At 40.1% G+C, this 14,790-nt stretch overlaps 1 protein-coding gene across 6 annotated transcripts in view; it reads left to right on the top strand.

Moving 5' to 3' along the window:
• The window catches only part of baiap2a (BAR/IMD domain containing adaptor protein 2a), a 105,480-nt gene that overhangs the window by 23,761 nt on the left and 66,929 nt on the right, over positions 1–14,790 (top strand). For all 6 annotated transcript variants that reach the window (XM_088069448.1, XM_042505890.2, XM_088069447.1 and 3 more), the window contains exon 3: positions 177–263. In XM_088069448.1, the coding sequence (XP_087925574.1) occupies positions 177–263 (87 nt within the window). The remainder of the gene's footprint in view (positions 1–176; positions 264–14,790) is intronic.

Below are 14,790 nucleotides of genomic sequence, written 5' to 3'. Positions count from 1 at the left end.
AGGAAAGAGTGCAAATGTATCAGCGTCACCGGCCAGACTGCTGACGACTTTGTTTACACAAAGACAAACTGTATTACACTTGTCTCTTCCATATTCATAGAGACACACTGCAGTGGTACTTTAAACTTAATAACCCCGTCTGCCTTCTTTTTGTTGTTGTTTTTCTTTGTCTCTAGATGTGACATTTGCTGCCAAAGGCTACTTTGATGCGCTGGTCAGAATGGGTGAACTGGCCAGTGAGAGTCAAGGATCCAAAGATTTGGGTAAGTAATTTGACATACACCTGACGCCCCCGGCTTTTTTCTGCCACTTTCTCTCTTCTTTTTTCTGTCTTTGTGTTGGCCGCAAGGGCCTACAACAGCAGCAGCGTACACACACACATACGCCATCTAACATCTGTGTAAAGCAGTGTTAGGGGGAGCTAAATTGCATTCAGAGAGACATGTGTGGGTTGATACAGGAGGTGTTTGTTTTTTTTTTTATTTGATTTTTTTCTGAATCGTTTTAATCCTTTAGCAGTTTGTTGTTAAATTGTGTCCTGGAGGAAAGAACTTATTTATTTATTTATTTTTTCAATTTGCGGGCCTCCTTTTGTTGAGAGAGTGTCATCAGAGTTAGAAAAAGGTAACAATAATGAATCAGCACAGCCAGGTGGAAGCTGAACGTCATTTATTTACAGCCTTATACGCTGATGGTAACTTGTTTTTATTCAAGCTAAAGCTTAGAAAGGCCATTGTTTTTATATGACAGGTTCAGAGTTTGTATTGATTCTGTGTTGAAAAATGTATCAGAAGACCAGATGTTTGAAGTGTTGCACCTTATGTGATGGGTGTAAGTCATGTCAATTAGGTGTGCCCGTGTGTGCATGTGTGTTCTGGCTACAAATATAGAGGTCAATTGGCAACCAACACCTGGTCCTCTCATAGTGAGCTGTTTCCTTGGTGATGGGCGTCTGTATTTGCTGTCGTCGGCCCATGGGAAATCAGCTCCTGTTTGAAGAGATTCCCTTTGCACTGATTGTGCTTTCGACTGCTTGATCTGCGTGGAAGTAGCTGTTGATTTGACGGGGCCTTTGTTGCAGTGGAGCTGCGATGTAGTTTTGGGTTTCCTCCAGCCCCAGCCAACAGGGACTGACATGAAAGTGCTCTCAGGATGTTTTATTCAGTAAGCGGCCCTCTCTCTCTCTCTTTTTTTCTCTATCTCTCTATCTCTGTGAGGTTTTCTATTGATACAGCAGTATCTTCGTGTTGAACTGAGCCTCACTTACAGTAGCGGGCTTTTCCAAGACACACAGCCTCAGCTGAACTTGTCACGAAGAGAGAGCAATGTTTACGTGATCGGACTGACAGCTGATCTAATCTCTTCTTGCACCCAACAATAGTGTGTCTCTAACAGCTAGGGATTCTTTTAAAGAATACTTATTGTCAGAAACTATTTTATATTCCTATGAGTGCTGCTCGACACCCCCTTATTCTTACACATATTGCCATGGGAATTTAGAAAATTTTGCATGTGTGTGTGTGTGTAGAAGTATATCAATTTACTCACCTCCTTTGTCATAAGTATGCATGAGTGAACAGAAAACGGATTCAGTTTTCAAAAGCCCTGCCTGGAGGACGATCTGCAAGGGACTGGATATTTGCAATGACTCATCCTCTCTGTCTTTATATCTGTCTGTTTTTGTCTGTGCTCATCGACTGAATCTCTCTGCAGCTAAAAGTTGAAAAAGAAGGGTTGTGGTGTAGCTAAAGATATTAGCCCGTTGTTCATTGCCAGTCTCCAGCACAATGCACCAGCATCTTACACTTTTCCCTCCCTGCCACCATGGTCCCAGAGGGAAGGATTGGTGTTGTTTTATTTTCCAGCCACCTGCTTTTGGAGTCCCCACCCTGAGGTTAGCGCCAGTGCCCTGACCTCCTGTCAAAACCATGCACAGGGATGAGTCCCAAAGCTCAGGGTTTCCTCTTTGACCGGTGGTTGAGCACAGAAATATCCACAGAGTGGAGGAAAATAGACACTGAAGGTCAGCCAAACAAACCACAGCCCGTTTGCTAAGGTTGACAGCACATAGAACATAGAGGTGAGATATTGCTTGCGGAGATCAAACTTAATTTGATTAGAGAGTAAGCTCTTAAATCTCTGTTTTACAATAAATCTTGTCCTAATCTTATTTTTTTTCCCAGGAGATGTTGCCATTTTCTCTTTAAATCAAATAAGTGCATAACATAATCATATAATCCCCAACAGTAACGTTCGGAAGTTCAATATGAATTCCACCCACTCGTAATGTGTAAGTAAATAAGAAAAACCCGTTTTTTAATGTAGCACTTTGTAGCAATTTTACACAATTTATATACAATCCCCCACCCCACACCCAAGACATAACACAGGGATGAAGATCTACAATAACACAGGGATGAAGATCTACAATAAGGCCTGCATATGAAAGAGAGTTCTTAGTAGCCACTTAAAACAGTCCAAATATTCAACAAATCTGATAGATGGGGGAGGATAATTCCAGAGGTTTGGGGCTTAATCACCAAATGCACGATCACATTTGTTTTGAAGGTGGAGCGAGGAATGGATAAAAGACTGAGATTTTCAAGAAGTAGATAAGGAACGAGGAGATCAGAAATGTAACTGGGGAGCAAGGTTGTGCAATGCCTTACATGTAATCAGTAGAATTTTGTAGTGTATTCTGACTCTCACAAGACCATTGGAGGGATGTAAAAATGGGTATATTGTGTGACCGATGGCTAGTTCTTGTTAGTAGCCTGGCAGCTGCATTTTGAACCAACTGTAAGCGAGAAGAGCAGCTTGATTAAGGCACATGAATAGGTAATTGCAGTGATCTGGATGGCAGAAAATAAAATTGTGAATTAATAGTTCAAGACCATTAGAAGAGAACATACACCAAATTTTTGCGATATTTCTTAGCTGAAAGAAAGAGCTCTGAACTAGCTTGGTGACATGGTGGTCAAAATTCATAGACTGATCAAAAAAGATACCAAGATTCTTAGAGATTGGTTTGATTTTTTAGTAAATTGGGCCAATAAACTAATCTGCTGCAGTGGCAAATTTATCACAACTAGTAAAAAGTTCTGTCTTGTCTTGGTTTACGTGAAGGAAATTAAGAGACATCTAATCTTTGGTAGAATCATGAAGGGACGACAGTTGATTTAGGTTACGTGGTTTGGCAGAATAGATCGGTGTATCATCAGCATAACATCAAGATGTGTCTTAGAAGTGAGTGATTGATGTGTTATGTATTGATGAAGATTTTAAAAATTGCACTGTAGATATTAAGGCATGAGGAGACATATTTTGGATCTCTCAGGCCATCAGACACAGTTCTGGGCTCACAGGCTTCTTTATGTTGTCGGATTTGAAATGTCTGGCCTTAGAAGTTGATAGAGATGTACATGAGTGTAAAGTCAGGCTTCAAAGCATCATGTTCTCTGAGTATAAACACTTATAGCCTTGATTTTCCACAGTTTGATCAGTCACATGATCAGAGGGCTTCATGTTAACAGTGTTTCTTTGAAGAGTTGATTGAGTTCATTGGCTGACGGAACGATAAATATCTTCTGTTTTTCCATGACCTGCCTATATTTGCGCATACTCACACATTCATTTGAGCGTATGCGTTTGAGCTCTTGTTGCAGCTCTTTAAAGCCTGTTAATTCCACCAAGGCTCTGTAAGAGACGGGCTGCAAATGGTCCCACCTACACACCTAAGAGTCGGTAGCTGCTCTCCATCTCTTTCTTCCTCCCTCCTCCCCTTTTTTCCTCCCATCTTTCACACACATGCACAGACAAACATTATGCTTAAGGGAATGAAATTACCTTGTGAAATAATGCCCTCTGTTGCTGTTTTTATTATTGACGAATCAGCATGAGCTGCACCCTGGTTTTAATTCATTCCTTTGGAACACAGCATTTTCCCACAGGGATCCACCCTTTTACTTTGTGTGCGTGCATGTGTTCATGCCTCTTTAATTGACTTGGTTATGTGCATTTTCTATGCATAAATCTCTTGTCATTTCTATGTGTTTATACAATATGAGTGCTCTTTTAATCCACTTGTGTATATCTCTGCCTAAAGAGACTCTCTCTCGCCATCCCCACTACTCCCACACACTCCCGCCCACATATCCTCCTCTGGTTGGGCTAATCATCGCCTGTCACTTTGCCACCCACACACACATGCATGCACACATGCAAGCCAACACACATATGTGCACACACACACACACACACACATACACACACACCTGCCCTCCCTATCGTTCCCTTCTCTCCCTCTGTTTCTGCCATCCTCCTCTTCCTTTATCCCTCTCCGTGAAGAAGGAGTGAGCACTTATTACCTCAGTGACATGTGTGGCTTTCCAGCCCTCTGAAGGAAATACAGGAAATGGAGACTTTGTGGGGCTGGATACATTTACGACAATCTTAAACAACCAGCTCTACTTCATTGTGTTTATATTCGCCTGGATTAAGAGGCTTGTTATTTACGACCAGACCCATCGCCAAAAAGGCAATTCAGAGGTTTTAACTCCCCCTGTAATTCCTAGTATTTTGATTTGTTATCAGTAGTAGTGCTCCTTTTATCTTTGTTGTAACTGACAGTGGTCCAACCCATCAGCCATCTTTGTGTTGTCACACAAAGCTTTTGAATGGCTCAAAAGTCAGTTGAAGCTTTTATTCAAGTGCTTTAACACTGAAGAGATTACAATGTCCAAAAAATGTCCAAACACAATGTTTGAATGAATTTAAACATAGCCTTTCCTAAACTTCTTGTAGAATTAACACATGTGATGTCTCTGCTGCCTTATGTGACAAGCTAATGCTAAACAGTCTTATCTTTAGTCATGTTTTACTACTTATTGTTGAAACCAGCATTGCTCTTGAGTTTCTTCAATTGGGTGAGCAAAGAGTTAATCTGACTGATTGCATGCACTGCTGCCTTATCAGTTGACGGTGTGTTTTCGGAACACCCCCACTGGAGTTCAAGGCAGAAGCCTCTCAGTTTACTGTGAAATTTTAATTTCAACCAAAGATTATAGATCTTATTTGTCTATGTTCAAATAATATTTTGTATATTGAATAACATTGCTGTCACAGTGAATTTCAGTACTCGTTTTCGGCAGTATTTATACATCAGTTCTTGCTGCAGTTTCTCGCTCTCTGTTATGGTTAATGTTTACCACACTCATTCTGCTATTCTCTGCTTTTAAACAAAAAAAAAAGTCGTTGTCATATTATAGCCTTGTTCAGAGATGCACCAATTGTAAAGTTCTGGGCAGAGACCAACACCAACATTTAAAATAACAATTTCACTGATAGGCAGTAGTTGTTGATGTTTATTTTGTTATGTTTATTTATTTCCCCTTATGAGCCAGGAAAAAAAAAAATCTTAACTACATGTATACACTATAACAAAATACATAAATAAATAATAGCTGTTTTAAAGTCAGTCAGCCCCTTACTACACTTAATTTGAATGAGCACAGATTTAATCATACAACTTTATAAAAAACAACCTTTAAAATAGCCTTTCACATGAAAATCATAAAAAAAAAAACAACTGCTTAAAAACTGCTTTTTTTAATAAAAATATATCATTATTCCCTCTCTGTGTTTTTATATTGCTGATCAAAACATCAACAATTTTCCAAAATTTTACAAGATTACATTTGAACACAACATGATAATATTTTAATTTACCTTTGCCCAATTGTCATTTTTACTGAACAGAGCATGAATGCATCATGATGGAAATGATGCAACTTCCGTTAGTTATGGACATTTTGGCTAAAGTTAATTAGCTCTTCTCCTGCTGATTTCAACACAGATTTGTCGGTCAATACAGTTGAATTAACAGAGAAAAAAAAAGGGTACGCTCTCTGATGCGTCAATAGTGAGTTTATTGCCTCCTGTCGTCGTGATGACGACGCAGGCAAGATCTCTGTTTGTCCTAACCACAGATCCTGTTGTATCCATGACAACAGGACAATGTTAGTCATTAAACTCTGATTTTAAGCCTGCTCAAAATGGATGTGAAACATCAGAAAAACTTCAGTGAATGTCATCTTCTTTGCCGATAGGCTGGTGGCAGTCAACAAGGTGGTTATCGGCCGATATCGTATGTCCACAATGAGAATTTTTTTCCCAACGTTATTAAAATGGTATGGAATATCTTTATTTAAAATATTGTATCAAAGTTAGAAATTCCAGTATTGTGACAACACTATACATTTATACAGAAGGAAATAGGTTTCTTGCAATGGGGCTGTTAATGACTTGCTGTCATGGTCAGCTGTTGTTTTAGTGCCCTTAGGTGAAAGAGAGTTGAGAGCTCCTCTGAGCTTGGCGGGGTGTGTTCCACTGTGCTGTCCTACATTGCTTGCGTTTCACTTTTGGAAGTGTGTAAAAGTCAGACTACTCACTGAGAATCAGCCTAATTCTAGGAAATGTATGTAGCACAGTAATTTTAAAATATAAATTTATTTACTGCGGCTTTTCTTCATCTTGACCTCTGGTTAACAATTAAAAATAAACTCTCCCTTGGGTCGTTTGGCTGATTAGTCAGTTTTGAAGAACCTGGACAAGAGTGTGAAGTGCTTACAGTTCAGCCTTCGGAGCCAGAGCAAATCAAATCTCTTTCTCTGCTCTTATCAACTTCTATAACCTTGCTAATTACCAGGTTTTAATAACACACATGTATGATTCAGCACAGAGTTGTGTCTTTTGGGAAATTACATGCATTAGGAGGAGAAAAAATGGGGTCATAATGTAATCAACCAATGGATTGCTAAGGTTGCTGGTGGGGAGAGAGAGTGAAAAAACAAGCACAACAACAAAAAACCCTAGCCCTCCCAGTAATTACCTGTAAGAAAAAAAGGCTCACAAGGGGAAAAATGAGGCTGCAAACAGTTGTAGCATAATTGTCTTTTTTAGGTTAATGGATCTGGGACAGAAGCATTAAATTTCTGCTTGTAAATGGATGCCATCTAGAAGGCTATATGACATGTCTTTTGCTAAGAGCAGAGGTTAGCAGTGGTGGGTGAAGCATTAACTATGACATGAATGAGCACCCACTATTACACATTACACATGTATACACACAGTTCTCTCTCTCTCTCTCTCTTTCTCTGTTCCCCCTCTCTGTCTTCAGTCTGGCCTACCTCTCTCCTCCTCTAGCACCTGTCCCTGTTTAAATGAGAGCAGAGGAGCTCTTTTCTTAGCTCTGTCCCAACATCCCAGGGGTCCCTGCCTTCTCCTGCTCTATTTCTGAGACACGCAATGCATGATGGGAAGCCAGTGGCCTCTTGCTCTCCATCTACACACATTTGCATTACCCTTCATTCGTTCGTGGCAGTGACATGTGCTGCAGGTGAGCTTAGGTGCAGCTGGGATGGTCAAATCTGCACAAACAACTCTCTTTCCCTCTGTGTGTTTTCTTAACACACTCCAGTTGAGTATACAGGATATATTTCCATTCTGCATGGGTTAGGCTGGCATACAACACTGCAAAGCACCACAGTTTGATCCAATCAGTTTGTCCACAGTTTGAGTGATTTGATATCGTGATGTGTGGAAATCTGCATTGTGTAGGTGTGTTGGTTTCAGAGGTTGTCTGTGTTGATTACACAAGAGCTCCTAGAGTATTTTTAAGTATAGAAATGTCATCATTTCATGATATTGGGTGCAATTTGTCCTGTGTTTTGCATATGTCCATTGCTGTCAAAGAAGCTGTGTGTGGACCAAAACTAAAACTAAACTCATTTAAATGTAGGTACAGCAGCATTTTTTTTCAATCCTGCAGTGTTTGCATCCTTTTTTCCACATAGAAGTTAGCTGAAATAATAATTATATGCCCACCATTGTTCTCCCTCATGAGTGCATGGTGAGACTTGATTACACTCTGTGTTTGGTGACCCTTATGGACTCTAATGACTTCAGGCTTTTTTACTGGCAAGATCAAATAACACACACAGTCACTCACTCAGGCCCTCCTTGAATCTCTATACTTCAACACATGCTTGACTCTGCTGTTTTTCTTACTGTGTGAAGGGCTCTGCTACAAAGCTTTGGAGAAAACTGTGCTATCATAAAGGCTTAAAAAATGGTGTTTGAGTTCACTTCAGGTTCTTTTCTGTTACATTTGAGGTATCACTTGTTATTGCTGCATTCTTGAGGGATTTCCCCATCATCCAGTTTTTGCTTCACTACTTCTGCATGCCTAAATTGCCCTGGAACAAAATCCTTTTTTCTTTCATGTTAAGCTTTTCTTCACATTGGACTTCATATTTTGATTCTTGGAGAACTTTGTCACAAACAGTGAGGAGACAAACACAACCCACATCTTTTAAAGGATTCTACAACCACACACAACCACACGCACACACACACGCACACACACACACACACACACACACACACACACACACACGCACACACGCGCGCACACACACACACACACACACACACACTCTTTAATCTGTGTTTCATACTCAGAATTACTGTTCCTTTTCTTAATCTGTCAGTTTTTTAAAACTCCTTTTACCATTGTTTTACTGTTTTTCTCCCTACTTTGTTGCGCTACAATTCTCCAGAGTTTGTCACATCAGTTACAGTGCTATTAAATTTGTCACTTTTGCTTTCAGCAACAAGAAAAAGCAGATATGTTATTATCGGGAGGGGGTTTTGTGCTGCAGTAATAAAAGTTTCTCTTAAGGCTGGTATACATTGAAATTGATAAATGCCTCAATAGCAAGGGTCTGATTTGTTTGTTTACATTTTTTCCTGACTACTACAACAGCGTAGATGGATTGCGCATGCCAACGACGTTTTGTCAATGCGTGTTGACATTGGACGTAGGTCGCAGCCTGCGATTCAGTAGGTGATGTCATCGTCTGCATAGATCAAACTTAAGATCATTCCGAAGTTTATTAAAACCTACGTTACACAGTGTAGCTTGCACTAAACTAAGACTGCAAAAATCTCTTTGCAGGAGGCTTTAGAGGACACACTTTTAATGAGAGTTTAAGTCATGGATTGCTTTTGCAGCCTTCTTTCTGTCAATGTACCAACTCTCTGCTGTATCATAAAACCTTGTTTCAGTCATTGGAAATATGATTATAAAAGATTATATTTCATGACGTATATGATAAATAATCCAGCCCACTGAGATAGTATGCTACGGACCAATAAACAACTGTTTAGCAGCAGACATATCAGCCATGCAGAATGTTCTTAGCTTGTGCATAATAGAAGAGTGCTGGAATTTTAGAGCTGACACGTTGTGAAATGTTATGTCAGATTTATGTTTGGTTTAGCCTCGCAGATAGCCAAAGTCCACTTCTGAAATGGCAACTTTTGTCATCAGGTATTGAGAATGATACCTGAGTTTTCTGTATAGACGGTATAAAACAATGGACATAGCCATAATGATGTCACCCATTGGTTTGTGGACCTGTGCTAAAGCTCTGAGTTTGGCGTTTTTCTTTATTTTATCATCAAAACAAAATAAACTTACCGAAAAACATGAGCTTCCAATTCCTTTGAGGGTCTCTTCATACAACCAAATGCAGAACATACATTTTGAAGGTGAACAAAACATTTCAGTTATGGCACACTTTCATGAAAGATTAACTCAATGAAACAGCGACAGCTATGGCTACGCCTCTTCTCTGTGAATCAGGGCGTACACCATGATGGCATTACCTAATCAATATGGCGCATTGGCAGCAACTTGTCAACAGACAGGGCCTAAAGTTGTGCATAATTTTAAACCATATCAACATTAAACAGGTGAGTTATAAAAGTTAAGAATCCCCCCCCCCCCAGGCAGCAGCCATGTATGGGGAAATTAGCCTTAGAGACCAAAACCGGTCTTTGTACCAGGCTGTAAACATGGTTATTTTTGCTGGAAAGTTGGGCATTTTAACATAAGAGTTTATGGAGATTGACTCACACTTGGAGCCAGTCTGAAGTGACCATTAAATGAACTGCTGTTTTTGGCTTTTCCGTGACAGCCCCATTGGTTTTCTGTCCCTATTCCAGGCTAATTAGGTAATTTTCATAACTTTAACAATAACTTTATTGTAAATTTTGCCAAGTTGTAATCATTTTGTTATAATTCAAAAACTTCTGGTCCCATGAGGCTTTGACAGCCATTCTGTGACTCAGGACTCATGGGATATTTGGTTGTTGAGCTCAAAATAAACTAGTATTGAAATATACTATCCTTGTTAAAATGACGACATTGCTTTGTTATATTTCAGCTTTTTGCTGCATAAAATGTGAATGCTTGAGGGTGGTGGAACAAAGGCTTAAAAAGAGGCCAGGATTTTGGCTCACTGATACCAGATGGTTTGGCTTTGCTATATACACTCTTATCCAGTAGGCAATGCATGATAACCTACCTTAGACCTTCTTGGAATAAATGCAAAGATTACTTGCAACTGTCCTCTGGCCCACTTCTCTTCGACAGGCTTACATGTCTGCTGTTAAGCCTTCATTGTGGCCTAAATGTGTGACACCATTGCTGGACAAACTTATATTTGGCTAGTAGGTTGGACAGCTGTGATGACTGAGCGTCCGGTTTTAGCAACATGTCATATATACAGTATATCGATATTTTTCTCCTGTGAATGAACAAAGTAGGAAAAGAGTTCAAACTGAGTTTATCCTCCAGTTCACAAAACTGCAAAATGTGTGTGTGTGAGAGAAAAAGAGAGAGCGCGAGGGATGGATGAACTGTAAGCATAAACTGCCCTCAGTCCCAGATTGTGCTTAGATATTGTGGTTTCACAGGGAGTGTACTCATACACATGTACACAAATGCACACACCTACACACTCACATGGCCACCCAGACTCGCAGCTATTATCTGAGTCTGGCACGTTATCCCGCTGCCCCATTATAGTTGCCACTTGTTTGTTTCCCTTGTGACTTGGCATTCTAGATAGAGAGGTATTAACATCACTGTACTTTTTAGCCACAACCACTACACACACACACACACACGAAAATACACACACTGTACACAAACTATCCAGATGGGATCACTCCATTTTCCTCCCCAGGGAAGTGTAGATGCTGATGTAACGAAAACTGATAGTAAGGGTCGAGATCTTTGAACAGTGTTTTGTAACACAGCACTTTGCAGCCGCTGGCCCTCATCTTGCAACTTCTCCCATGGCAACGACCCTAGCATTATCCTGCTTCCATGACAACCCGTAGTGAATCCGACTTGACCTTCACCAGTGATTCAGTTTCTCTCCATCCACCTCCATTCTCTCCCTCCCTCCATCGCTGTCTCTCTTGTTCTCGCTGTTCAATGTTGCAAACTTCCACTTTTTTTTCTGCACCATAGCCCACATTCTGTTTTTCTGTTTTTTTTCTTTTTCTCTACCTGTGTGGGTGTATCATCGCTCCTGTTACACAAGCAGTCAATACATCTACACAAGCTGATGTCACACTTCAGGGGACAGTCTGTTCATGTGCACCCAGAGTTCTGTGTCCATGCTTCCTTCTCTGACTCAGTTGTTTAAGCTAGCAGGCATGTGGTTGCTTGTCGCGGAGCTGCAGGTGCAGATCAACCTGAGCTCACCTCCTCACAAAGGACCTATTGTTTCCTCTCAGCCAGGGACACAGGCGGAGTTAAAGCCAGCTTGGGAGTATTGATACAGCAATGACAAAACTATGAGAGTTTATTTGCTAGTGTGTTCGTGTGTGTATGTATTCACATTCTGTGCACATTGGTGAGTTTGCTACACTGACTATTGACTTGTCTGTCATGTCACCCTTAGCTGGTATGCGGATATCCTCGTCAGGCTTGCAAATCTTCCACTCAGTCTCGCAGGTTGTGTCATGCCTGCCAGATAATTTCTGCACGAAACAATAATGTTGCACAACACATTCAGATTTTCCGCATTATGCCTCTTTATTGATTCTTGATTGAATTCTCCGTTGTTAACTGCCCCTGAAGGTTCCAATCCAATTTTCTGTGTTGTTGTGTGATATGATATCGAAGTTGCCATGGTAACTGTTTGCATATCCAAGTGTGGATTTTTTTTTTTCTATGCTGTGGCATCGTGCATTGTGCAGTAATGAAACTGCAGATGACAAGAGGAGATCTCTCATAGATTCATTCAGTCTTAACCCTTTGGGCTTCTTGCAAACATCCTGTCCTACTGCCAGTTTACTTGACGTGTGTGTGTGTGTTTATGTGTGTCTTTGTGTGTGTCTGTGGCACGGCGATGGCTGCTCATTTGTTAATTGATCCAGCCAGTTGAGGCCGCCAACAGAATGCCAGGGTTTCTAAGCCTGAAGGGCTGTGATCAGGGATGAGTATCTGTAAGCTGCTTAGCAGGCCTGCTGGGAAGTGACGGGATGCTTTGGCCTGCTTCTCTGCTCCTGTGAGGCACAAGATCAGCGGGTTGCACAATGGACCTGGCTGTCTTGGGTATACAGAAGTTGTAGGGCCGGTGGTTGCCCTGAATTTAGCATGTGATAAAAAGCAAATCTCTTCTAAACACTGACTGATTTGGATTTTGACACCTCCGTGTTTTTGGTGACGAGCGGGTCAACAACATGGTCGAAATAGAATTTGACTAATTAGTAGGTCATTATTTATATCAGAGTTGAACCACTGTTTAAAAAGGTCCACAGTGCTGCAGAATGTTGAGCTCACATGGCTCTTCAGGAATTCATCTTTTACTGTTCTGACGTCATTGCAACCCTTAAATTTATGTCCCCCCTATTTAGCATTTGTAAGCAGCATATGAACACTTGATAAAAGACACCCTCATATAGCTGTAAGCAGACAACTGTCACAGGACAAATGTCAACAACTGTAACTCATCCTGATGTATAAACAGGCTGTTCACGTGCAGTATTCATACTGCACAGTATTCATACTAAGTATTAAATTGAGCATGCAATGCCTTCATACTGAGTAGTATGTGGATTTTGAGTGCGAGAAATGCTTGGATTTACATCACCAAGAATACATACACCAAGAGTATGTGATGTGAATTTACTGCACATACTCACTGTGCAAATGCAAAATGTTTTTTTTTTTGTTTTTTTTTCCCCAACAGGCTTTTGTCAAGGGAACCAGGGCGATGCTTCCACATCAGCCTACAAAGAAATAAAATCTGATTTAAAAAAGTCATCCCTACAGCACTCTATCATTCATTTAGTTGGCAATACATATTGAGTGTGTAGTAGGCAGTACATTAGAATGTGATTCCAAACACAGCAGTAATGAATGACAATATACTAAAACATAGCTGTTTTGATATAAAACACGTCTTCATAGGAAAGTTATAACTGTTGACAAATACTGTTCATTAATATTAATTGTCCCTTTGTCTGCTTACAACTATATTATAGTGTGTTATGACCCATTTATTTTTATGTGTCATTGACTGCCCCATGAAATATAAAATTAAACTTTTTTTTCCAGCTCTTTTTTTTAACAAAATGTTAATTATGTATTTGTTTTTTTTTTTTTTTGTTTTTTTTTTTGTCCTTCATACAGTCTACCGCTCCAACCGGCTTCACTGTCTGTCTGTAGCTATTTGCATTGTATGTGCTGTCTGTTGAGGCAGAGACCACTCCAAAGCCCGTTGGTGAAGACCAATGTTTGTACTGAAACCACTTCAGCACAAGTTCTGATTTCACTTACTCAGCATTTTGAGATAGGTTGAGATGCACTCTTACAGGTCTGCCTTTTAAAGGGGACACAGCAGGGGAGTGTGAGATGAAAAATCTGATGTGCTCCAAATATTGCACTTGAGTATGCAACTCCTACTCATCCACAAATGTCCAAAACTTATTTTTGATTTCAGCTTTTTTTTCCCCCTTAGACGCTCTTTTGATTTTCATAACTGATACCAAAATATGACCCGTCAAAACATTATTGATATTTTCATCACTGGCCTCTTGTTAGATGTCTCAGAAAAATCAATATGCAATCATCTAAAATTAATGGAATTATGTTGCCTGAATAATTGATATGAACTCTTATTATTACAAGCTGTCATCACATGTTATCGGCAGGCAAAAAGTAAATATGTCATACGTCAGACAAAGCTAAAGCTAAGGGGCTTTGGACCTTTTGGTCATGAAAATATATGTGTCTCATTTTTCTGTACATGCAAATCTCACACTGTCTTTCCACCAGGTCTCTATATGTATATGTGTCTTTCGCTCAATGTTGCTCTTTGTGTTCCTTTTCTTGACAATGCACTGCATATTCAGAAGAGGCAGCCTGTAGGTATATGAAAATAAAACACTCGCGCTAGCTGCATGACCCTCTTTATCTCTTCCCTTTTGGTTATTTCTTTTTTGATTTGTGCTCCTATTTATGTGGAGACTTTAACCTTTCTTTGAGGTGTTGTTTTGTTGTTTTAGAAATTGCCTGATGTTCAGATTGATCAAAGAAAGAAAGGCAAAATATTTGATCTCCATGAGACATCAGCACTTACACGCTTGAAGAACCAGAATTTAATTTTAAGCATTTTGTCTCCCCCATTTTTGTCATCACTTGTTATTGTTTCTTGTACCAACAAACAAACTTTCATCATGTTCTCCGTTGTCCCAGTTACAAGTCACGTGTCCTGTATGTTTGTGTATCTTGTATTACTGCATGAGCTTTGCACGCTGGGGTCTCGCTATTGCTTTTCTTGTTTCTTCCCTGTTCCCGATCTTCCTACACCTCTCTCCTCTCTGTTTCTCTGCTCTAGGAATGCTTGTGCTGTTGAGTGTTGTTCA

Source organism: Plectropomus leopardus, chromosome 18 (genome assembly GCF_026936395.1).
Source record: "Plectropomus leopardus strain MGB_pleo_1.0 chromosome 18, ASM2693639v1, whole genome shotgun sequence".
Taxonomy (NCBI): Eukaryota; Metazoa; Chordata; class Actinopteri; order Perciformes; family Serranidae; genus Plectropomus; species Plectropomus leopardus.
Note: the sequence above shows the minus strand (reverse complement) of the source record. Positions and strands in the feature narration are given on the sequence as shown.